General features: G+C 36.9%; 7 protein-coding genes across 11 annotated transcripts; 4 read left to right on the top strand and 3 right to left on the bottom strand.

The window, feature by feature from the left end:
- On the top strand, positions 804-2,830 carry LOC104763851. 2 transcript variants are annotated; one of them, XM_010487241.2, is made up of 4 exons: positions 806-1,135; positions 1,221-1,265; positions 1,598-1,912; positions 2,014-2,830. In XM_010487241.2, the coding sequence occupies exons 1-4, from the start codon at positions 934-936 to the stop codon at positions 2,205-2,207; spliced, it is 756 nt and encodes a 251-aa protein (XP_010485543.1). In that variant the 5' UTR covers positions 806-933; the 3' UTR covers positions 2,208-2,830. The 2 variants fall into 2 exon arrangements, with proteins under 2 accessions (XP_010485544.1, XP_010485543.1); XM_010487242.2 differs by lacking the exon at positions 1,221-1,265 and having other exon boundaries at positions 804-1,135.
- Positions 3,217-4,478, bottom strand: LOC104763850 (pre-rRNA-processing protein esf1-like). 2 transcript variants are annotated; one of them, XM_010487238.2, is made up of 4 exons: positions 4,286-4,465; positions 4,108-4,182; positions 3,636-3,880; positions 3,217-3,529 (listed from the first exon to the last, which is right to left on the bottom strand). In XM_010487238.2, the coding sequence occupies exons 1-4, from the start codon at positions 4,460-4,462 to the stop codon at positions 3,370-3,372; spliced, it is 657 nt and encodes a 218-aa protein (XP_010485540.2). In that variant the 5' UTR covers positions 4,463-4,465; the 3' UTR covers positions 3,217-3,369. The 2 variants fall into 2 exon arrangements, with proteins under 2 accessions (XP_010485540.2, XP_019096833.1); XM_019241288.1 differs by having other exon boundaries at positions 3,420-3,485; positions 4,286-4,478.
- Positions 6,297-10,172, top strand: LOC104763849 (serine/threonine-protein kinase/endoribonuclease IRE1b-like). Its single transcript, XM_010487237.1, has 9 exons — positions 6,297-6,449; positions 6,814-6,868; positions 7,257-7,324; positions 7,812-8,441; positions 8,521-8,833; positions 8,925-9,252; positions 9,336-9,502; positions 9,636-9,679; positions 9,834-10,172. The coding sequence occupies exons 4-7, from the start codon at positions 7,817-7,819 to the stop codon at positions 9,483-9,485; spliced, it is 1,416 nt and encodes a 471-aa protein (XP_010485539.1). The 5' UTR covers positions 6,297-6,449; positions 6,814-6,868; positions 7,257-7,324; positions 7,812-7,816; the 3' UTR covers positions 9,486-9,502; positions 9,636-9,679; positions 9,834-10,172.
- Positions 10,799-13,390, top strand: LOC104763848 (polypyrimidine tract-binding protein homolog 1-like). 2 transcript variants are annotated; one of them, XM_010487236.2, is made up of 6 exons: positions 10,799-11,113; positions 11,453-12,287; positions 12,381-12,485; positions 12,569-12,650; positions 12,805-12,870; positions 13,070-13,171. In XM_010487236.2, the coding sequence occupies exons 2-6, from the start codon at positions 12,270-12,272 to the stop codon at positions 13,075-13,077; spliced, it is 279 nt and encodes a 92-aa protein (XP_010485538.1). In that variant the 5' UTR covers positions 10,799-11,113; positions 11,453-12,269; the 3' UTR covers positions 13,078-13,171. The 2 variants fall into 2 exon arrangements, with proteins under 2 accessions (XP_010485538.1, XP_010485537.1); XM_010487235.2 differs by having other exon boundaries at positions 10,811-11,113; positions 12,805-12,917; positions 13,070-13,390.
- On the bottom strand, positions 13,590-16,119 carry LOC104763847 (UPF0725 protein At3g44770). 2 transcript variants are annotated; one of them, XM_010487234.2, is made up of 4 exons: positions 15,260-15,412; positions 14,923-15,102; positions 14,471-14,834; positions 13,590-14,373 (listed from the first exon to the last, which is right to left on the bottom strand). In XM_010487234.2, exons 1-4 carry the CDS (start codon positions 15,362-15,364, stop codon positions 13,859-13,861), a joined length of 1,164 nt encoding a protein of 387 aa, XP_010485536.1. In that variant the 5' UTR covers positions 15,365-15,412; the 3' UTR covers positions 13,590-13,858. The 2 variants fall into 2 exon arrangements, with proteins under 2 accessions (XP_010485536.1, XP_010485535.1); XM_010487233.2 differs by lacking the exons at positions 14,923-15,102; positions 15,260-15,412 and adding exons at positions 15,599-15,778; positions 15,936-16,119 and having other exon boundaries at positions 13,607-14,373.
- Positions 16,352-19,512, bottom strand: LOC104763846 (pre-rRNA-processing protein esf1-like). Its single transcript, XM_010487232.2, has 7 exons — positions 18,803-19,512; positions 18,617-18,691; positions 18,146-18,387; positions 17,888-18,050; positions 17,670-17,798; positions 16,856-17,556; positions 16,352-16,744 (listed from the first exon to the last, which is right to left on the bottom strand). Exons 1-7 carry the CDS (start codon positions 19,373-19,375, stop codon positions 16,468-16,470), a joined length of 2,160 nt encoding a protein of 719 aa, XP_010485534.1. The 5' UTR covers positions 19,376-19,512; the 3' UTR covers positions 16,352-16,467.
- LOC104763845 (uncharacterized protein At5g19025-like) lies at positions 19,615-21,092 on the top strand. The gene has a single exon (XM_010487230.2). It carries the CDS (start codon positions 20,182-20,184, stop codon positions 20,872-20,874), a length of 693 nt encoding a protein of 230 aa, XP_010485532.1. The 5' UTR covers positions 19,615-20,181; the 3' UTR covers positions 20,875-21,092.

Genomic DNA, 21,124 nt, shown 5'->3' with positions numbered 1-21,124 from the left:
ATGATAGATATGTCATTTTCATATTATTCTTTTGCGGTGAATTTCAGATATGTGGATATATAGGTAGGAGACTATGATATGAACGATAAACATCTTATTCACTATATCTCACACACTCATAAATGAGACTATAAACATCAACTTCGCGTATCAACCCGGACTAACTCATAAGTGAATAGAACCAGCTGCCATAACTTTCAACTCATCCGTAGCTCATAAATAGTATATAGTCGAGATTCGAGATTCGAGAATATTAATGTTTATAATAAAGACAGCAATAACAGACTATCATCTATGAGTTGGGACTATGTACATACATATTCCTTTTCTTCTCTTTATATATAAGTTTTTTAAAAATTCAGACATGTTAATTATAAGATTAAATAAAATTTTCACACATGTAAAATTATAAATTTTTCTATTTGCAATTTTTTTTTCAGCCAATTTGATAACAGTGAAAAATAGGCAAACATGTTAAATCAATCAATCTTGTCAGACTAATCAGTTCCATACTTGAAGTTTTAACTGTCACTATACAAATTAAAACATGAAAAAGAAACCAGAACTAACATAGATCATAACCTTTCGAGGAAAAATTGGAACATGCCAAGTGAATATGTTTCCTATATATGGATTAGACAGGAAAGTTAAACTTTATTGTGAGATTTTATCATATCTAAGTCATCCAATGATAGTTCAACATATAATTATCTTATAATATTTTTCAAGAGATATTATATTGAAATACCCTATATAACGAAACAAAATTAAAGATGAGTCAGAAAACTACAAAGCAAGTCAATATCTTAAGTGATAATAAAAAACCAAAAAAAACTCAACGATGCCTTTAACATTCAAAGGTACATTTCCTCCCTCTCACAATCCTCCGTTGCTCTTTGCCCCTACTCTTTCATAGCAAAATATTCAGTTCTAATGGCTTTGCATGGCGAAGAGCTTGAGTATAACTTAAGCCTAAGAGAATTGACTCGAAAAAGTCATCTAACTTGCGAAAATCGAATTTCTACAAGGTTCTCTGCCTCATGTATCCGAAGCTTCAGAGAAGATCACAAGTCTTGTGCAACAAACTTCACCATCTCTAGTAGTACTCCGTCTTCTCCTGGCTACTCCCTCAAAGGTATTAATTACATAACCTCCCTTTATTATAATGCTATATATCTTTTCTTAGAAAAGTGTTTTGTAATTTTGAATATTTGTGACAGATGAGATTGACCCATCAGATTATTCCTTCACTAGTGCACTCAAGGGTAAGTTTCGAAGATTGAAACTTTTGAGAATTTCGACCTATTCTAAGCATTTGCTAATTTGAATGACTAACCAAACCATCGGGTGCTACGTCGTATATTATAGTAATTGTTGTCAATTAAGAAAAAGCTAAAAAAAGACAATTCTGTTAAAATCATTACGTTTCGATAAATCTTTATTCAAAATTTGAATCAACAACTAAGTCATTATATTACACTGTATTGGTGGTTTGTTTATATATATCATTGCTAATAATAAAAAAGAAGCTTTGTTATACAAGAACAAAGTACAATAATAATAACTTTCGTAAGTTTTGTTTTATTTGCTTAAACAGCATTACAAGCAAAAACAATGTACAAGAAGAAACGTGATTGGTTGAAACCAGAAGGGGTTGTTGAGCTAAACTCGAAATGGAACGAAGCAGAGAAGTACATCTGCAATCCTTTGTCTGGTGAAGTTCCTATAGAGTGTTTGTCTTCTAGAACCCTAAATTCAAGATCCTTCAGAAACTTATCCACCACGCATTCTCCTCCATTCACGATTTTGCCTTCCAATCATAATAATTTCAACAATCCAAGACCGATTAATACTCCTACCGTCAGAATCATTCATGAGGATTCTAGATCTCCATATCCTGTTCTTATCCAAGGTGATTGTTAATGATCTCGAAAGAGTTTGGATTTATTTATGGGGTTTTTTTATATATATAAAATTTATAACCAAAAAAAGTTTGGGGGTGTTTTGGAGCAGAAAAGAAAGTTGTGGGGTCGAAACGAGACGTGGGTGTGCAGAGTGCACCGGCAACTAGTGTTAGTTCAGCCACGACGTCGCCGATCATGGAGAGATCAACGAAAAGACAGGTGGAAGATGATGATTCGCCGGTTGAGTATGCACTAAAGTTGAAAGCTCAACAAGAGGTACACATATGTTCAATTCTGCTATGATAATTCTTGATTTAACACAACACATTCTTAGTTCAAAAAAAAAAAAACACAACACATTTATTATTAATTTAAACATTTTTATAAAATTTGGGTAGAAAATCAAATGCGCTAGTATAACTCGTGATCTAATCAACGGTAACATAGACAACTAGTTCAAGATTCTTATTTCCCAAATCAGTCGTTTTAAAAGTAATATTTTGTATATGCAAAAAAAAAAGGGAAAGTTACTTTTATGTTAAACATGTTTGAATTAAATTTGGAAAGGGCATTATACTCATTTAGGCCTTTGGGAACAATATTAAACTTCCAACTATAATTATCAATTTCTGGTACGACTTTGCATTGGGCCATTCGAAATAATTGATCTAATCAACGGTAACATAGGCAACTAGTACAACTGTACAAGATTCTTCTCTCTCAAAAGAAGTCGTTTTAAAAGTAAAATTTTGTCTGAGAAAAAAAAAAGTTACTTTTATGTTACATGTTTGAATTAAATTTGGAAAGGGGCATCATACTCATTTAGTTATGCCCTTTGAGAACAATATTAACTTAGTAACAATGATTATCGATTTCTGGTACTACGATTTTTGCATTGGGGCATTCGAAATAATTGAAATCATGTAAAGAAAGGTACGTACGTAATAATTGCATAAAACTTTGATTTCGTTTGTGCAATTAGATTCTTTCACAGAATAAGAGAAAACACAAATTAATACATGAATGAATGCTCAGTGTATAATTTTTGTTTTTTAATCATAGAGTAGACAGTGATGAGACTCCACGTTTTGTTTGTTTATACATATAAATATACTGTATCCTTTTTGAGATGTATCTTCTTCATTATATTTTGATTATAAAAAGGACAAATGGTGATACAATACGTTGATAGTAGTATCCATCATAGAAAACAGAATCGTCCAACTTCGATGTTCTAATTATTTCATGAAAAATCTTTTATTGGACCCCATGTTATGATTTTGTGTAGTCTACATTGAAAAGGCTTAATATATGTATTATGTGCACGTTTGTATATATTACCAGAAGATACCTTTACAAGTTCAACCAATAACATATTTTTCAAAAAAGTATATAAATTTACTACTAGTGATTAACCCACCTGATTACTGATTAGTTGCTTATGTTGAGCTTGTTTGAGGATCTCTCACCTAATATCACGAGGTGGATGTTTGAATTCCATGGAATCAGGTATAAATCTAAGGTCGAGCTTGTTTGAGGATCTCTCAAACTCAATTCCATCACATGATTTGTACAAGTAATCTGCAGTAGCACTTGAATCACATTCGGCAACAGCGAAATAATACCTGAAAACAGAGAGCAATAGTGTATTAGGCTATTAGCAAGTTTCAGTAATAGTCCCTCTTCCTCCTCCACATATACCTTAGAGACAAGAGTAGCTTTTGAACTTACTTTAATCTACTTAATTCGTAAACACGTAGCTTCTGGTTGATGACATCCTCATCTTCCTCCTCTTCATCATCATCATCATCATCATCATCACCATCTTCATTCTTTTCATATCCATCAATTAGCGGCCCGTGAATTTCCTCCTCTTTCATTCGCTGAAGTCCAAATTCAGATGGATAGACCGCCACAGACAAAATGCGTCCATCTTTTGGCAGAAACGAATTCAAAACAACGTACAAGACTTTGGCCTAAGTACCAAATAAAAGATATCAGCCAAAAGCACAACTGCAAAAACTCACAGAACACTAAACTCTAAACAACGGAAAGAAACAAACAAGCTCTAATTTATCGAGCAAAAAGCTTAATCCTTTAGTAACCATTCCCACTCATTAGATTAGTTCCATAACCATAGCAAAGATACAAACACGAAAGAAGGCCAATTCGAAACAATACATCAAGGATGGAGAACACTTACAGAGACATGTTTCCAATCCATGTTAACGATAGCAAGTCTGGGAGTTTCTTCTGGGATAGTCGGTATGTTCTCTTCCTACAGACCATCATCAACACCAAATTCGCAACATGAGAACATCATTCATTATATATAAAACCAGAACAAGAACCAACAAGGACATATGAATCGAAAATTATACCGGAATTTCTGGTCCATCGTCTTCATAGATACCTTCATCGTCCTCATCGGTATCTTCTTCTTCTTCTTCTACCTCCTCCTCTGATACCTCTTCAGAGTCAGCATCATCATCCAAAGAAGCAAGCTTTAGCTTCTTGTCAGTATCACTCTCTTCCTCTGTCCTCATTATTACCCTCATCCTTCGCCTTCTCCTTCTCCTTCTTCTTCTTATCATCCTTATCTTCTTCTCAATGATCGGAGCCATCTTTCCAAACGATAAGCACTGGTCAACTCCAGTATTCTCGTCCTCACATGACGTCGTCCCCACTATCATTGACGTCACCTTTCATGTCTCGTAGCTGCTCAACCAAATAAAATAAAAACTTTAGTATCATACTAACTATACTACTAGTTTTTAGTATCATATTATACTACTAGCTAGTGATTAGTGAACGATCAAGACAGTCATTAATTAATGAGGGTTTTTAATATATACTTAGAACATCGATATATATAGACTTTACTTTGCAGTTTGCAGTATTGTTATGGTTCTTATGGAGCTGTGAATTGTGGTTTTTGCATTGGAAGTTGTTGTAGAGTGTAGAAGATTGAACTTACGATTTATGATGGGGTATGAACACATGATGAAACATTATTCATATAAAATGATCGAAATACATAACAAAGAAAACCGAAAAAGTGATAGCATGTACAAACTTTCACAAAAATTTAGCCAAAGCGTCCTAATTAATTCCACAATAGAATATATATATATATTTTTCTTCGATATCATTGTAACTTAAACCTGATTCCCTCATATAGCTAATAATTATATATTACATAGTTTTTTTTTTTTTTTTTGAAAATATATATATATATTACATAGTTTTTGTCGGATATTATTGTTAAACCCGATTCCCTTATGTAGTTCATTTATATATTAAAAAATTAGTTTGAAGACATAACTATGGGAAAAGTATATATATATATATATATTTTTTTTTCTAGCGAAGTGTATGAAACTCAAATTATAATTGATTACTAGATCATCATTTACAATATATTTTCAATGAGTTGCTATATATATAAAATATATATATATATATATATATATATATACTGTTTCTGGTTCGTTGTTATTTATCTAAATGATTTGAACATTCGATAAAATAACGTTTCTGTACCGTCCAAATAAATCGCGTCTTAAAAGTCATGAGTTGGAAATTCGATATTAGAAAAATACACTAAATTTCTATGTTCGATATTAGAAAAATACATTAAAAAGTAACATAGACATAAACTTTTGGTTGGACAGAAAAAAATAAAATAACATAAGACATATTAGGATACATAGGCCGGATTGCTATTCTTAGTGGGCCTATTATAGATCTTAAGACCAAAACGCATCGTTTCGTCTTTAGAACGACCATTCGGCGATTCCAACTACATCCCCAATCCGAGTCTCGGAGAAATCGATCGTAGCTCTGTGCCCTTTCTCTTTCAAAAAGATCGTTTTTCTCTCGAGAGAACAAAATTTCGTTTTTTGTGTGTGTGTCTGTGTGTCAAATTCTTTCAATTTCCTCAATTCTTCGTTTCATCGAACGCACGTCGAACCCTTTACTCCCTTTATTGCTCTTTTTGCGGGTCAAGTTTCAATTCAAGCTTTTTTAAGGTTCCGTATCTGAATCTCTCGACAAGACAAACCCTTGTGTGGGATTTTCTTCAAAATTTCTGAAATCACAAGTATGTATAACGTTTCTGCCCCTTTGACTCTTGTTCGGAGCAATTAGGGATTTAGGCGTTCCATATCGAATCTAGGGATGTCAATTGGTCTCTAAGTCCATCGGCTGTCCGTGTTCAAATTAATTTGGACTGGTTTTAGTTATTACCAAATTTAAAACGGTCAAATGGACCTAAAACCATATTAGTCCACTGATAAATGGGCCAAACTCATTTGGACATGGGCTATCCAGTAATATTGTAAAATTTGGGGGCAATTTGTTTTCTTTCATTTTGTCGAAACTAGGGTTTCTATCTCTTTCTCTCTCTTGCCGTCTCGCGAGTCGCGAGTCTTCTTCCTCTTTCTCTCTATCTTCTTCTTCCTCTGATTCTCTTCATCATCTTCTTCTTCCTCTGATTCTCTTCATTATCCTCTTCTTCCTCATCAAATTTGTGCTGAGAAATCGGTGAGTAGTGTTACTCTTTTAGAGTTTATTAACCTCATAGTCTAGATCCAGTAGTGTTTGACTATTTGTTCACGAAACGATTAGAGTATATGTAATGTTCAAACACGCTTGTTGAGTTAATGTGATGTTCCTCTTTCTACTCAAGTAGTGTCAGTATTCGATTATGATGAGCTTGTTATGTGTTCGAGTCTCCTTGAGTTCATTGTTTACTTCGATTGTTGAGTTATTGTGATGTTCCTCAGATTTTGATTGGAAAGGTTTTAGATTTGAGTTTAGTTTCTACTAAGGGTTTTTGGTGGTTTTACTTCTGAGTTTTTGATTGTTTTGGTTACGCTCCTTACAAGTTTGTGTGTATTGGTTTCAGGTCACTGCTACGGTTGATACACTGCTTCAAGGCTCCTGACCAAAATTCTGTCAAGGTATGATGACTTGATGAGCTTGTTATGTGTGCTTGTATTCGATAATGATGACTTGATGAGCTTGTTACAAGCTGCTTGTATAGTTGTATGTGTGCTTTTTAAGTAGAGCTTGTGACCAAGTGTTACTCTTTTCAGAGTTTATTAACCTCATAGTCTAGATCCAGTAGTGTTTGACTATTTGTGATGAGTATATGTAATGTTCTTTATACACGCTTGATGATTTTAATGGTGATTTCAGTTTCGATTTGTAGGTTTTAGATTTGAGTTTAGTTTCTACTAAGGGTTTTTGGTGGTTTTAATGGTTTTAAAGTGTTTACTTCTGAGTTTTCATATTTCTGTTTGATTGTTTTGGTTACGTTCCTTACAAGTTTGTGTGTATTGGTTTCAGGTCCTGATCACTGCTACGGTTGATACACTGTTACAAGTCTATCTTCAGCTTCAAGGCCCCTGACCAAGGTATTGTTATTTGTGCTTGTGTTTATTCGATCATGATGTGCTTGTTATGTGTGCTTGTATTCGATGATGAGCTTGTGACCAAGTGTCCGTTTATCTAGTTGTGTTAGTTGTTTCTGTTGTGTAGAGCTTGTGACCAAGTGTCCGTTTATCTAGTTGTGTTAGTTGTTTCTGTTATTTATATCATTGTCTCATGTTTGCTTTGTCTCATGTTTGCTTTGGAACATGTTTAGCTTTAGTGTTTACTTCGATTTTTAAAGAGGGTTTAGGGAATTGTTAACCGAGGTTAGGATTTAGGGTTTCGAATAAAGTATTCAGCTTTCTTGATTTTATTGAATTACGGGAAATTGTGGTTTATTGTTTATACTGCTGCAACCCATCCTTCATGTTAACTTAGCTGTGACTGACCTCGATTTCTATAGAAATAAGTATGTATTTGTCTCAACATCTTGGGAATGGTATAATCTAATTATGGTTCTCGGTTGATCAGATTAAATGGCTTTCTCAACGCCTTACAAAACAGCACAAAGAGATTGGTATAAGGTTCAGGTTCAGGATGCGAAGCTTTTTGTTTCAGATGATATAGTGGAATATGGCCACGAGTTTGAGTCGCACCTAGGTTTTTATGGCCGGAAAAAAGTGATGGTGAAGCGGATGGTGAGATCGGATGAAAACATAGAAAGAATGGAGAGAGAATACACAAATTTGGAAGCCTTCCAAAAACATCCTAACATTCTCGAGTGGGTTACTTTCGATGAAGATGCCCGTTATCTCTACTTGTCTCAAGAGCGATGGAGTTTCAGCTTAGAGGAGCTGGTGAAATACCTTCGCAGTCTAAACACACAAAGTCCACAACAACCTCCAGAACATCTTGATAAATATATCAAGTATAATAATATGATTCTAGACAAAGCTTCTATTGGTAGTCTCATGTTGGATTTGATGGAACAAGTTGCTAGAGGTTTGAAGCATCTTCAAGAGATGGGGTATGTTCATCGAGACTTGAACCCAAAAAATATAGTCATAGTGTGTGGAACCGAATTTATGACTGCCAAAATTGCCAACTTCTGCACCACCGAAGATAGCAACATGGTATCTCGATTTAAACACAAAACAATAAGTAAGTGAATTTGTTTTAATGAATATTATGAATTTCTTTTTGGTTGTTGTTGAGTATTCTAACTTGTGTCCTTGTGCAGGCCATTATCACACGGGTTTTCAACCTCAAGAACAGATAAATAACAATAAAGAAAGGATAAACAATACGTTTGAGAGTACTCAAGGGCAATCCAAGGCTAAGAAGATTCCTCCGGAAACTAAAGATGCAGACTTGTTTAGTTTTGGTTGTATACTGTTCTACTCTTTAACTCTAGGTGATCATCCTTTTGGAGCTTCTCATGGCTCAGCAGCTGAAGTAAGTATCTGTCATAATAAACTCGATCTCAGCAAATGTGAAAGTGAAGAAGCTAAATTTCTTTTGGGCATATTGCTGCACGCTACACCTACTGAACGGTATAAATCTTCTTGTCTTATGCTTTATTATAGTAACTAAAGCCTTTATCACCAAAATTGCTGAACCTCTTGCTCTGTTGTTTTGTTACAGTTCTCGTTTAAAAATATCTGTGACAAACAATCCGGTGTTTTGGAAGGCCGAGAAGAAGTTGAACTTTTTCAGGGATGTTAGTGACATAATGAACACAAATGGAAGTACTAGTACTCGGATTAAATCTCTTGTGGAAGCGGCGTATGCAAGAGTTGCTGGGAACTGGAATACACTGATTGATTCTCAAATAGTCACTCACATAAGAACCGACTATCAAAACAAAACAGGAAGAACACTCCATCCAAAGCATTTTAAAGAGGTTCGGTCCTTGATACGGTTAATTCGAAACCAACATAGTCACTTCTGGGAACAGTCTTCAAACATCCAGGTTCGCACCTCATAATAAAGAAAACACAAAATATCATTGAAACCTGGTACACAAGTTTATTTTGAATTTTATGTTTGTCTCAGGCACTTTATATGGGGACACTTGAAGGAATGGAGGAATATTACAGTGGGATATTTCCTGGATTGCTGACGACTGTCTATAGGGAAGTCTGGTCAGTAATGCGTTTGTCTCTAGCAGGTTATCCAGAGTTCAAGAGAGAGTACTATTATTGAAATAGATGTCTGATAAGGTACGGGTTTATTCGCAATTCGCAGTCATGATTCAGTTCTTCAAACATAGTTATATAAAGATCAAAACATAAATTGATCTGTTTCCTTTTCTCTTATTAGTTTGGTGTTCTGCTTTGATGTGTAAATTTGCAGGTTCCGTTAGGAAGGTGATCTTGATGATATGGAACAACCAAAAGGTACGCAAAGCTTTAGAGAAAACAAGGGACTTGTCTATTCCTGATGAATATGATGTAGTAATCTTCAGAGGAATAGCATCAATAATCTCTGATCTGTAATGGTGTTTCTTTGAAGTGAATGATTCAGTCGTTGAGTGTTTCTCTTAAAATGCAGGTTCCAAAGTGGTGGCTTTGAAGCGCAAATGAGACTGATCACTAGTAGACATTGAAGGAAACATCTTGAACAATGCTTGGATTCAACTTGATGACAGATATATGGTCGCAGATTTTTTTATTGGAGAATATATTCTAACAGACTCCGTATTTGTAGTAACTACTTGTAGATACTCCTAGATTTATGTTTCTTGTTCACTAGGTTCTACATATGTAATCTCCTCAACTCTTAATGAAGAGATACAGAAACCTTTTCACGCATCTGACTCTCTCTTTATTTTTCTCTCTTACAATTCCCTTTTAAAATAAATAAACCAAACATGGTTATGGATTTTTAAAAGGTTTTTTTCTTTTTCTTTTCGAATAGCGTAAAGACTCTTGATCAAAAATTGTGTCCCATCATTGGTAAGTTTCAGATTCAGCTATTACGTAGATGGCGAGAAAAGAATGACCCATCATCGTATCAAAAATTTAAACAAACTATTAGTTAGATATGATAATGATTCAAAAAAAAACTGACATTAGCTTTAGTTAAATGATGTTGATGATTCAAACATGAGATCAAATTAAGTTTAGACGTTTTACTTTGTGAGCTTGAGATATTAATACTATTTCCCGCATAATTGAATTTCCTCTAATAATTACATCATCACTGTAACCTCACTATAAAATATAATTCGATTTTTATAATTAGCATAATAAAATATATCATTAACTTCCTATAAGGTAATTTGATTCTAAAAATAAAAACAAAAAATTATACTAATAAAAAAAAAAGCTATACTTGTTTAATAAGAAGAATCTCAAAACTTGCAAAATGTCCCAGTCTTTCTCTCTTTTCTTGATTTCAAATTCAACTTTATACATCTAATTAATTGTATTATTTTCAGTATTTTACACATTTTCAGTAATGAGAAATCTCTCTCTCTCTATCTCTCTCCCAAGTCCCAATTACAGTTTTAATTTTTAGCTTTTTTTTTTTCCCTTCAAATAAAAAATGTATAGATACAAATAAAGAGTTAAATTATTATATGTAAAGGAGGGGATCACCACCGTAGTCGTCGTCTCCCTCCCTAACATGCTCCATCTCCGACGAAGATCACCATCACACCACCAATAGCATGCCCCCTTCCTCTTCAGCCTCTAGATCCGCCGCTAATATTCACAGCTCCTCTTCCTCCTCGTCTCTCCACCTCTGCAAGCACTCTCCTTCCGCCGCGACTGTCGACCTCCTCGTGTTGGTTCTTTGCTTTTGATTGATAACAGTGTGCTTCCCTCTCTGTGAGTCATTGGTTATGATAAATGAATTGTGTGAGTCTCTTGGTAAAAAGAGTAGCTTTTTTATAATAATATTCAGTGAAAGAGTAGTCTCTTGGTATAAGTGAGGAATGAATATGGAAACATTTGGTGGTCTATATAGCGGTATTACTGGGGTTTTCTGTGTTAGAATATTTGAATTTAAGCAAAAAAAAAGTACTGGTCAGTCAGATATGAAGAAATGTGGGAATTTGGTCATAAATTATGATTCTTCTGCCTTAGCTTGTGCTGATTAGAAAATAAGGTTCCTTGTAAGATTAAGACTAATATTGAAGTTATTGCCTTGTCTCATGTTTTTCGAAGTGATGGTATCAAGGCATATAGAGACGTTCGATGCAAGTCTCAATGTCTTACCTGGAAACCAGCAGCTTTCTCAAAAGTGGCAATTTTGTGCACGAATCCAAAAGCAGAAAATACCTGAAACAAATATGGACTTGATATGAATCATGATGACCATACGGTGGAGTGGATAACAACTAATGGAACCAAAACGGTTGAAAGAAACTCAAATGATCCCGGATTTAGACTAAAGAAGAGAAGAAGCCCAGATAAGTACAGAATGGAGATCAAAACAAATTAGAGCAGTTCCAACGCCAAAGATATCAACTTTCTGGATGGAAAAGCTAACCCTCATCGAGATTTCATAGACTTGCAATGAAATCAGGAGATGAAAAGCAAGAAACAAAAGCAAACACGACGCAAAGATAAATTCATCCCCTAAAATATGTGTAGGAGGAAGTGCAACGAGTGATCCATATGATAAAGTGAAAGTTGCTTCTGCGTGATCACCATGCTCCTCTCCTATCACCATGAACAGAGCACGCAGGCTCTCTAACAAACTCTCATTTAAGTGATCACGCAGGATGCCCTCTCTACAGTCTCTCCTCTCTATTTATAGGCTAAACTCATTAATAAGACTGTTATGCACGTCCACAACTCTCTCTGATTACTCTCACATGTGCCTACTTATCATTTTGATTCATTTAAAATCTGTTCTCTGTCTGCATATGCTCCCTGTAATGTTAAAAAACCTTACGCTAGAATAGTTGTATCATATGTTTGATTCTTTGATTTACTCAGAGATTACACAAATCCATATCTTCCAGTGAATCACACGGCAATGGACGGTTCTATGCAGGTATCGTTTTCTTCCCCTGCCATCCTCACACTTTTATCTATCTGTCTCCGCCAGTGTTTACCTTTCTTACGTGGTCTATGATATTTTCTTCAGCCTGCGTTAGGTGCTGACGGCAAGAAAGTAGAATCTCAGAGCAACGTCCTTCTTGGTCTGATTGAGAACATGCAGTATGCTGTCACTGTGGATGTTCTTCACACGGTGAGGAACAACAGTCATGCGCATTTCTGCTTCTCAGGCATGCTTAATCTCTCTAAATCAATAATATCGTTTGCTTCTCATAGGTGTTTTCCGCGTATGGAGCTGTCCAGAAGATTGCTATATTTGAGAAGAATGGTTCAACGCAAGCCTTAATTCAGTACTCTGGTACATCTCCTTGCACTAACATCTGATTGTGATCCAATTCAACCCCTTAAGGAATTCTGAACATCTTTTAACCATTATCTAATCAGCTTATGGTTATGCTAAGCATTTGATTACAATCATCTTCTGCTTCATGTTTGTTATTTCTTCTTTGTAGATATAGCAACTGCGGCAATAGCTAAAGGAGCACTGGAAGGACACTGCATATATGACGGTGGCTACTGTAAGCTTCGACTATCATACTCTCGTCATACTGATCTCAATGTTAAGGTACATAAGATTTGTTGCTTTTTGGAGTTGTGTACCTAAAAAAAACAAAATGTGAAGGGAAGAGAATAGTAATCGATTTGCGTATGCTTTTTTCTTGCTTTTTCTTTTCTATCTTGTAATTTCTTCTTTTATTTTCCCGTGTTTGAATGAAGGCTTTTAGCGACAAAAGCAGAGACTATACACTCCCTGATCTAAGCCTAATGGTGGCCCAAAAGGCGGCCGGAGTCTCGGCTTCAGCGCCAGCAGGTTGGCAGAATCCGCAGGTGCAAACTCAATACGGAGGAGGTTATGGTGGAAGCCCATATATGTACCCATCATCTGATCCCAATGGGGCTTCACCTTCAGGCCATCCTCCTCCATACTATGGTTGAGATATTGTTTACTATATAAATTTGGGAGATTTTGCTGTCGACTAAAGACAGAACTGAGAGTGCTTCCGTGTTTAATTTAAGTGTGGCAAACGAAATAATAAATTGAAAAGCGCCATTATATTCAAAAATCATAAACAATGACTCGTATAAATGCATGCAGTATAGCTAGCGCATTAAGGTGTTAACATGTTTAGATTATCTTTCTTCTCTGTGATGTGCCGTTGGTAACATCTATCTCTTGAACTTTAGAGTAGAGACATTAAGTATAACATTTAGAGTAGAGACATTCAGTATAACAGTGTTAATGGAAATAGCTACTGGACCTCTTTGAAAGAAACCTTGATTATTAAAAAAGACAAATTTAAACACAACAACATACCAAGCTGTTTGATACGATAGAGAACACAAATGCAAGATTGTAGATATAGTTGCGGTGGAGGATTAGAAACCAAAGGATAGCTAAAACGACATAAAGCATAAGAAGAAGTATTCTGACGAGTGACTGATTGTAACAGAGCGCACCGGCTTGACCACCAACTACTTTGATCATCTCTTGGAGGAGAGAAGCAATCAATCTCCGTGTTTCTTAGCGGGTTCGACTTCGACTTCGAGGTGCATATGTCCTGGTATCCCATCTATAGTTCTCCTTACTACGGATGTGTAGTCGCGACAGTTGAATCTGAAGCTTATGTGGAAGATGGCATTCATAGACTTGAGAATCGGAGAGGACATCGGCTCATCATCATCATCATCATCACCACCATCATCATCATCATCATCATCATCATCATCATCATCATCATCTTGAGGTTTTACTTGGGTTTGCACAAGTATCTTCTTCAACTGCATCTCCTCTGGCAGGAAAGAATGAGATTCAGCCTCGCAAACTTTGAAAAGTGCAAAGCGGGCATACAGAAGAAGCCAATCATTTTTACGAATGTCCTCGTCCTGAACCACGTAGAATCTCTGATCATCAGCTGCTTCTTCTGGCGGTCCCGACAAAAAGGTAGGCATACATTCTCTGTAAAACGCATCTACCCCATCAATGATGAAGTGGTCGAAAATTGAATGTGGTTCGGCTTTCACTACAAACAAAAAAGGAGGTCAGCCAGGTCAGTAAAGAGAAACAAAATGTCTTTCTTTTGGTTAAATAAAATTTAAAAAAAAAAAAAAAGACACTACCTGTTGTGGGTTTGATTCTGCAGCGTTCAATCATAAAATCCAAATGGGGGAAAAAAAGTCTTGAGGCCAGAGTTTGCAGAGTGAGAGAAGACGGAGACGAACCACCAGCAGCAGCAGCAGCATCAACATCTTCAACCTCTATAGTAATATAGTAGGATGAAGAATACGGATGTCCGGTATTCAATTTTGGTATGCGAATGAACTTCAAGTTCCTATTGTGCTCAAAGTTGAACCAATGAACTCCCAACCGGCCGTAGAGATCCATTTCGGGAGGTGGTTCTTGTTCTTCCTCATTTTCCCCAAAATAAAATGGTGAGATTGCTCCCCAACATGGGACACGAACGTCACGATCGATATCGAAAAACTAAATCCAATAAAAAAAAAATAACAAATTACAATATAGCGGCGGGGAGGACGGAGGGAGGTAAGTAATATTTTTAGGGGTTGCCTACCTGAGAATCCTCGAGTTGGCGGTGGTACCTTTCGTCATCCGAATCCGATTCTTCTTCATCCGAATCCGATTCTTCTTCATAACGACGAAGAAGGTCGCTTTCCGGATCCCGCATGTCCAACAACTGCTTCAGAGATTTCCGCTTGTTGAGTCGTTTAACAGCTTTTTCCTCAATCACTTTCTGATAGATACATACAACAACAAGGGGGAGAGTGTGTGAGAAAGTTGTTTAGGTTTGGGATAATCATCTTCTAATATCTAAAGCCGCCCCCGCCGCAATATTGGAAGATCAAATACAAAATTACAATCGCCATGGCCAAAAAAATAAAAAATAATACCTTCTCAGATGTGCATCCACCGGAATTTAATACCCTCAACATAGAGAGGCATTGTTCGTCCGTTAGCTCTCCGCTTTCCAACATCCGCAGCAGAATATCCGCCATCTTCTTCTTCTTCTTTCGACGTAGTATTTTCTGTGTGTGTGTGTTTTAATTTTTTTTTGTTTCTTCTTCTTTTTAAGTGCGGATAGGTCGATCACCACATATATAATTCAAGTGGTAATGGGNACGTCACGATCGATATCGAAAAACTAAATCCAATAAAAAAAAAATAACAAATTACAATATAGCGGCGGGGAGGACGGAGGGAGGTAAGTAATATTTTTAGGGGTTGCCTACCTGAGAATCCTCGAGTTGGCGGTGGTACCTTTCGTCATCCGAATCCGATTCTTCTTCATCCGAATCCGATTCTTCTTCATAACGACGAAGAAGGTCGCTTTCCGGATCCCGCATGTCCAACAACTGCTTCAGAGATTTCCGCTTGTTGAGTCGTTTAACAGCTTTTTCCTCAATCACTTTCTGATAGATACATACAACAACAAGGGGGAGAGTGTGTGAGAAAGTTGTTTAGGTTTGGGATAATCATCTTCTAATATCTAAAGCCGCCCCCGCCGCAATATTGGAAGATCAAATACAAAATTACAATCGCCATGGCCAAAAAAATAAAAAATAATACCTTCTCAGATGTGCATCCACCCACTACTTTATCATCGGAATCTAATCCCCGCATAAAAGAGAACAATTCTTCCTTCGTTAGCTGTCCGCTTTCCAACATCCGCTGCAGAGTATCCGCCATCTTCTTTCTTCTTTCGATCTAGGGATTTCTTCTTCTTTTTTAGGTCTTTTTCTCTTTTTTTAAGTGCGGATAGGTCGGTCACTACATATATAAATCAAGTGGTAATGGGCCCAATGCCGGCCCGGACCATATGTATAGGGCTTCACACATTTTTGGCCCACCTACACTTATTAAAAAGGCCATCCTCTTCTGTTAGATATTGTTTACTATAAAATTTGGGTTTTTTCTGTCGGTATTAAAGACAGAACTGGGAGTGCAAGGACAAGTGAAACATTAACTGACTTGACACTATAATATAGTCTAGACTGAAATTCTCTAGAAAAAAAATGTATTTAAAATATACGTGAGTGATGAATCTCATCATCATTATAACAAACAAAATTGATTTGAAGGAAATAAAAGCAAAAGAGATTTATTTCTTTGATAAATCTTTGGCTTTCTTCTTAATCCGCTGAGCCAGAGTCGAGGAAGTCACTACGTTTCCCGCTTGCTTCTTCTCCGATTCCTTGTTAATCATCTTCATCTTCAAAGATTTGATAGTAGAATTCAGCGAGTGTCTCTCTTTCTTAGACCCCATCATCGAATTCAACTCTTGTTGTTTCTCCTTTGGCGCTGTCTCTTTCACATCCTCATGGCTTTTCGAAACTTCCTTACGCTTCGCAGCTATTTGCCTTACATAAGTAGCACTCCTGCAACAACAACAACAACAACAACAAAAATCCCCCAAATTTCATAAACTTGCGCAATTCACAACAAAGATATATACCATCAAAATTGGATTCATTGATCAATAATATTACCTTTTAAACTGTGGATCCGTAGGATCTAAGGCAAAAGCAGGAGACGTGAGTAGAGCTGAGAACCTCGGATCGTCAAGATCAGCCGCAGGTATCTTCTCTTCTGATATATCAGTTTTTCCTCTTTTACCTTTCCGTTTGATATTATACCCTTTCAGATCATTACCCTCTCCTGCATTCCCATCAGCTAGTAACAAATCGAGCTCCGCTCTGCTTCTTTCATCCGCTGCTACTTCATCCTCTAAACCCTTCTTCTTCTTAGTCGTCTTTCCTTCTTTCTTCTTCTTCTTAAGAGGAGGCTCCTCCATAAAAAAATCGTCATCACCATCATCATTTTTCAGTGCCTTTCGATCAATGTAATCATCATCTTCATTTTGATTATTCTTCCTGGCCCTCTTCTTTTCGCGTTTCTCCCTCAGATGTGACTCCCAGACCGATTCTGACTTCTTGTCTTTCTTTTTAAGAATCTCTTTACTAAGATCTTCTAACCCTGTATTGAATGTTACCTCCATATCCTGGTCATTCTCCTCCTCCTCCACGTCTTTATCAGAATCAACATCTTCAGATTCAATTAAAGCTCGGTACTTATCTTTACTCTTCTCCACTTTCTTCCGGTTCATACCTTCATTGCTGTCGTCGTCGTCGTCTTCATCAGATTCACTCTCATCAGAAGCTAAAAATTCCTTCATTTCAAGATCTGCCAACTATGATTGAGAAAATTGTATAAACTATATCAGAACACCAACAAACGTCTTAAATGCGGTGTGGTTTTAAGCAATTAATCCTAATTCACATAAACTACAAACAGTATACAGACCTGTTCAGAATTGAAATTCTGTTTTAAAGTCTTAATGCGGTGCGGCTCATCATCATCCCAAGAAAGTTGAACTTTGCTCAATTGCAGCGCTCGGCTCTGAAAATCTAAACCTTCATAACCAGCAGGTGCCTAAAATTTTTTATAACGACCATTAGATCACAAGTATTCACCATGAAACAAAAACTAATCCCAAGTAAAAGGAGGTAGTGGTAACGCACCTCAGATGCAATATCACGAGGTGGATGTTTGAATTCCATGGAGTCGGGAATAAATCTAAGGTCGAGCTTGTTTGAGGATCTCTCAAACTCAATTCCATCACATGATTTGTACAAGTAATCTGCAGTAGCTTTTAAATCACATTCAGCAACAGCAAAATAATACCTGAAAAAAGAGCAATGGTGTATTAGCAAGCTCCAGTAATAGTCCCTCTTCCTCCTTCACATATACCTTAGAAATAAGAGTAGCTTTGAACTTACTTTAATCTACTTAATTCGTAAACACGTAGCTTCTGATTGATGACATCCTCATCTTCCTCCTCTTCATCTTCATCATCATCACCATCACCATCTTCACTCTTTTTGTATCCATCAATTACCGGCCCGTGAATTTCCTCCTCTTTCATTCGCTGAAGTCCAAACTCAGATGGATAGACAGCCACAGACAAAATGCGCCCATCTTTTGGCAGAAACGAATTTAAAACAACGTACAAGTCTTTGGCCTAAGTACCAAATAAAAGATATCAGCCAAAAGCACAACTGCAAACTTACAGAACACTAAACTCTAAACAACGGAAAGAAACAAACAAGCTCTAATTTATCGAGCAAAAAGCTTAATCCTTTAGTATCCATTCCCACTCACTCATTAGATTAGTTCCATAACCATATCAAAGATACAAACACGAAAGAAGGCCAGTGCGGAACAATACATCAAGGAGGAAGAACACTTACAGAGACATGTTTCCAATCCATGTTAACGATAGCAAGTCTGGGAGTTTCTTCTGGGATAGTTGGTATGTTCTCTTCCTAGAAACCATCATCAACACCAAATTCGCAACATGAGAACATCATTCATTATATATAAAACGAGAACAAGAACCAACAAGGCCTATGAATCAAAAAGTAGAGCAATTATACCGGAATTTCTGGTCCATCGTCTTCATAGATACCTTCATCGTCCTCATCGGTATCATCTTCTTCTTCTTCTACCTCCTCCTCTGATACCTCTTCAGAGTCAGCTTCCTCATCAGACTCTTCATCCAAAGACGCTACCTTTAGCTTTTTGTCGGTATCACTCTCTTCCTCTGATTCCGCCTCAGATTTTAGATCAGTCATCTCATTCTCACTCTCATCCCCAGATTCCTCCTCCTTCTCCTTCTCCTTCTTCTTCTTCTTCTTATCATCATTATCTTCTTCATCAAGTCGATAAAAATCACGAAGCAAATCGTTTTCTTTGCCAGCTTTTCTCCGCTTGCCACGCTTGTCGACGGGAGCATTAGCCGTGGTAAATCGCTTATCAGAGAACATAGGCTTGAATCGAGAGTCGATAGCTATTTTTGACTGACGCCTCGGCATACTTCGGAATCTAGGATCCGTGTGCGCCGACGAAAACCTTGGATCGTTAATCATCTGATTACCTTCCTCTGCGACGACTCCTCCACCACCGGATCCTTCACCCTTGCTTTGCTTTTTCTTCTTATTCGAACCCATCTTCTTCTTTACATATGATTCCAAATGAACAACAGCGGTGAGCTTTTTAGGGTTTTAGGGAAAGTGGCTGTCTAACGAGGTAGAAGAGAATCACAATCAAAGTTAGGGTTTTTATTACTCTGCTTTGGGCTCAAAATATAAAAATACGTTTTTCTTTTTAAAGAAATAATGATGACGTCATGTGAAATCAGACATAAGAAGAGGTGTTGTAGTAAAGAGTTATCTAAAAAAGAAACGCGTGTCAGTCACTCTTGGCTACGAATATACGATTGATTCCCCTTTCCGATTAGATTTGGACCCTCTAAACCAAAAAAGAGATTAATTTTGAATTCATCATGACGACGACGACGAAGACGACGATTCAGTTTCTCTCAATACGTTGAAATTTCTTGTTGTTGTTGTTGTAGCTTCATCAATCTCGTCTTTTTAAAAACTTTTTTCTTCTTTTCCGATTCGATTTAGCTTTCTCTCTATTGGATCGGTTTCTTAGGTTTTTACAGGCTTTGCTACCAAAAAAAATCTGATTTTTTTTTACTTGCTCGATTGATCTGATCGAAACAGAGCTTCTTCTAATAGTCAGTTTGATCAGGTGAATTCCATATTTCTTCTCTCTACGCTTGCTCGATCTGATTTCTGGGTTTGATCGTGGATCGAGAATTGGGATTCAAATCGAGTTTCATAGATCGATTCTCATCCAATCCCAATCCCAAAATAGTTTTGTTAGAGAAGAAAACAAAAAGAATCCAATTTTGAAGATTTGAATCGGTTGGTAACTTTATCTCTCTCGAGGGAATCGAGTGAGTGAGATGGTATATTTCCATAGCTCAATCTCGGTCTGCAATTCCGTCGACCAATCTCCAACAACAACATTGATCATGTCCAACTCTCTTCACTCCTCCTCTAAGCTGCCAAGAACCACTCGCAGATCCCACACTTCTTCACCGACCTGTTCCAAGTTCCCTGTCTGCGACGGATCTCAGTCCGCTGCGATCGATGTCGTGATCCTTATCGCCGTGATCACCGCCTGCGGGTTCCTCTTCTTCCCTTACGTCAAGCTCATCACCCTCAAGTCTATTGAGTTCTTTTCAGATCTCTCTGTTTTAGTCAAAGAAGAGATTTTGCAGAACCCTATTGTGTATGGATCATTAGCTTTGAGCATCTTCTGTGCTGCACTCTCCACTTGGCTTGTTATACTCTTGTGTACTATGCAGCGTTGCGGCAAACCCAATTGTAAAGGGCTTAGGAAAGCTGTTGAGTTTGATATTCAGCTTGAGACTGAGGAATGCGTCAAGAGCTCCAGCAACAACAACAGCAGTGCCGCCAAGAGGGGGATGTTTCAGCTGCCTCGTGTCCATCACCGTGAATTGGAAGCCGAGCTCAAGAAGATGGCACCGCCTAATGGGAGAGCTGTCCTGGTTTTCAGAGCCAGGTGTGGTTGTTCTGTAAGGAGATTAGTGGTTTCTGGACCAAAGAAGCAGCAAAGGAAGATCAAGAAATGAAAACAGAGAAAGTATTACAATGTTCATTCAGTCTTTGGATATGAGATTGGATCGTTTACTCTATTTCTTCGGGTAGCTTTTACTCTCATACACACAATTTTTTACAAGAACTGATAAATATGTTATAGTCTGTGTTTAAATAAGGTACAATGGAAACTAGCATTGTAAGAATATTGTGGGAAACCGGTTATAGTGAAGAACATTTTTGTTATACTCTAGCGTTCGAGATCGAACCCTATGGAAATAGGGA

This window comes from Camelina sativa, chromosome 19 (genome assembly GCF_000633955.1).
Source record: "Camelina sativa cultivar DH55 chromosome 19, Cs, whole genome shotgun sequence".
NCBI lineage: Eukaryota > Viridiplantae > Streptophyta > Magnoliopsida > Brassicales > Brassicaceae > Camelina > Camelina sativa.
This window is presented reverse-complemented; position numbering and strand designations above follow the sequence as displayed.

Coding starts and splice junctions, on each gene's coding strand:
- LOC104763849 (XM_010487237.1), top strand. CDS start 7,817: ATGGCTTTCTCAACGCCTTACAAAACAGCACAAAGAGATTGGTATAAG. Junction 8,442..8,520: donor ATTTAAACACAAAACAATAA/GTAAGTGAATTT, acceptor GTCCTTGTGCAG/GCCATTATCACACGGGTTTT. Junction 8,834..8,924: donor CACGCTACACCTACTGAACG/GTATAAATCTTC, acceptor GTTTTGTTACAG/TTCTCGTTTAAAAATATCTG.
- LOC104763846 (XM_010487232.2), bottom strand. CDS start 19,375: ATGGGTTCGAATAAGAAGAAAAAGCAAAGCAAGGGTGAAGGATCCGGT. Junction 18,692..18,802: donor ACGATGGACCAGAAATTCCG/GTATAATTGCTC, acceptor GATGGTTTCTAG/GAAGAGAACATACCAACTAT. Junction 17,799..17,887: donor CTCGTGATATTGCATCTGAG/GTGCGTTACCAC, acceptor AAAAAATTTTAG/GCACCTGCTGGTTATGAAGG.
- LOC104763850 (XM_010487238.2), bottom strand. CDS start 4,462: ATGAGGGTAATAATGAGGACAGAGGAAGAGAGTGATACTGACAAGAAG. Junction 4,183..4,285: donor ACGATGGACCAGAAATTCCG/GTATAATTTTCG, acceptor GATGGTCTGTAG/GAAGAGAACATACCGACTAT. Junction 3,530..3,635: donor TACGAATTAAGTAGATTAAA/GTAAGTTCAAAA, acceptor CTCTGTTTTCAG/GTATTATTTCGCTGTTGCCG.
- LOC104763851 (XM_010487241.2), top strand. CDS start 934: ATGGCTTTGCATGGCGAAGAGCTTGAGTATAACTTAAGCCTAAGAGAA. Junction 1,136..1,220: donor TCCTGGCTACTCCCTCAAAG/GTATTAATTACA, acceptor TATTTGTGACAG/ATGAGATTGACCCATCAGAT. Junction 1,266..1,597: donor CTTCACTAGTGCACTCAAGG/GTAAGTTTCGAA, acceptor TTGCTTAAACAG/CATTACAAGCAAAAACAATG.
- LOC104763847 (XM_010487233.2), bottom strand. CDS start 16,055: ATGGCGGATACTCTGCAGCGGATGTTGGAAAGCGGACAGCTAACGAAG. Junction 14,835..15,598: donor GCCAACTCGAGGATTCTCAG/GTAGGCAACCCC, acceptor TATTGGATTTAG/TTTTTCGATATCGATCGTGA. Junction 14,374..14,470: donor CAGAATCAAACCCACAACAG/GTAGTGTCTTTT, acceptor TTTTGTTTGTAG/TGAAAGCCGAACCACATTCA.
- LOC104763848 (XM_010487235.2), top strand. Junction 12,486..12,568: donor CTGTGGATGTTCTTCACACG/GTGAGGAACAAC, acceptor TGCTTCTCATAG/GTGTTTTCCGCGTATGGAGC. Junction 12,918..13,069: donor ATACTGATCTCAATGTTAAG/GTACATAAGATT, acceptor GTTTGAATGAAG/GCTTTTAGCGACAAAAGCAG.
- LOC104763845 (XM_010487230.2), top strand. CDS start 20,182: ATGGTATATTTCCATAGCTCAATCTCGGTCTGCAATTCCGTCGACCAA.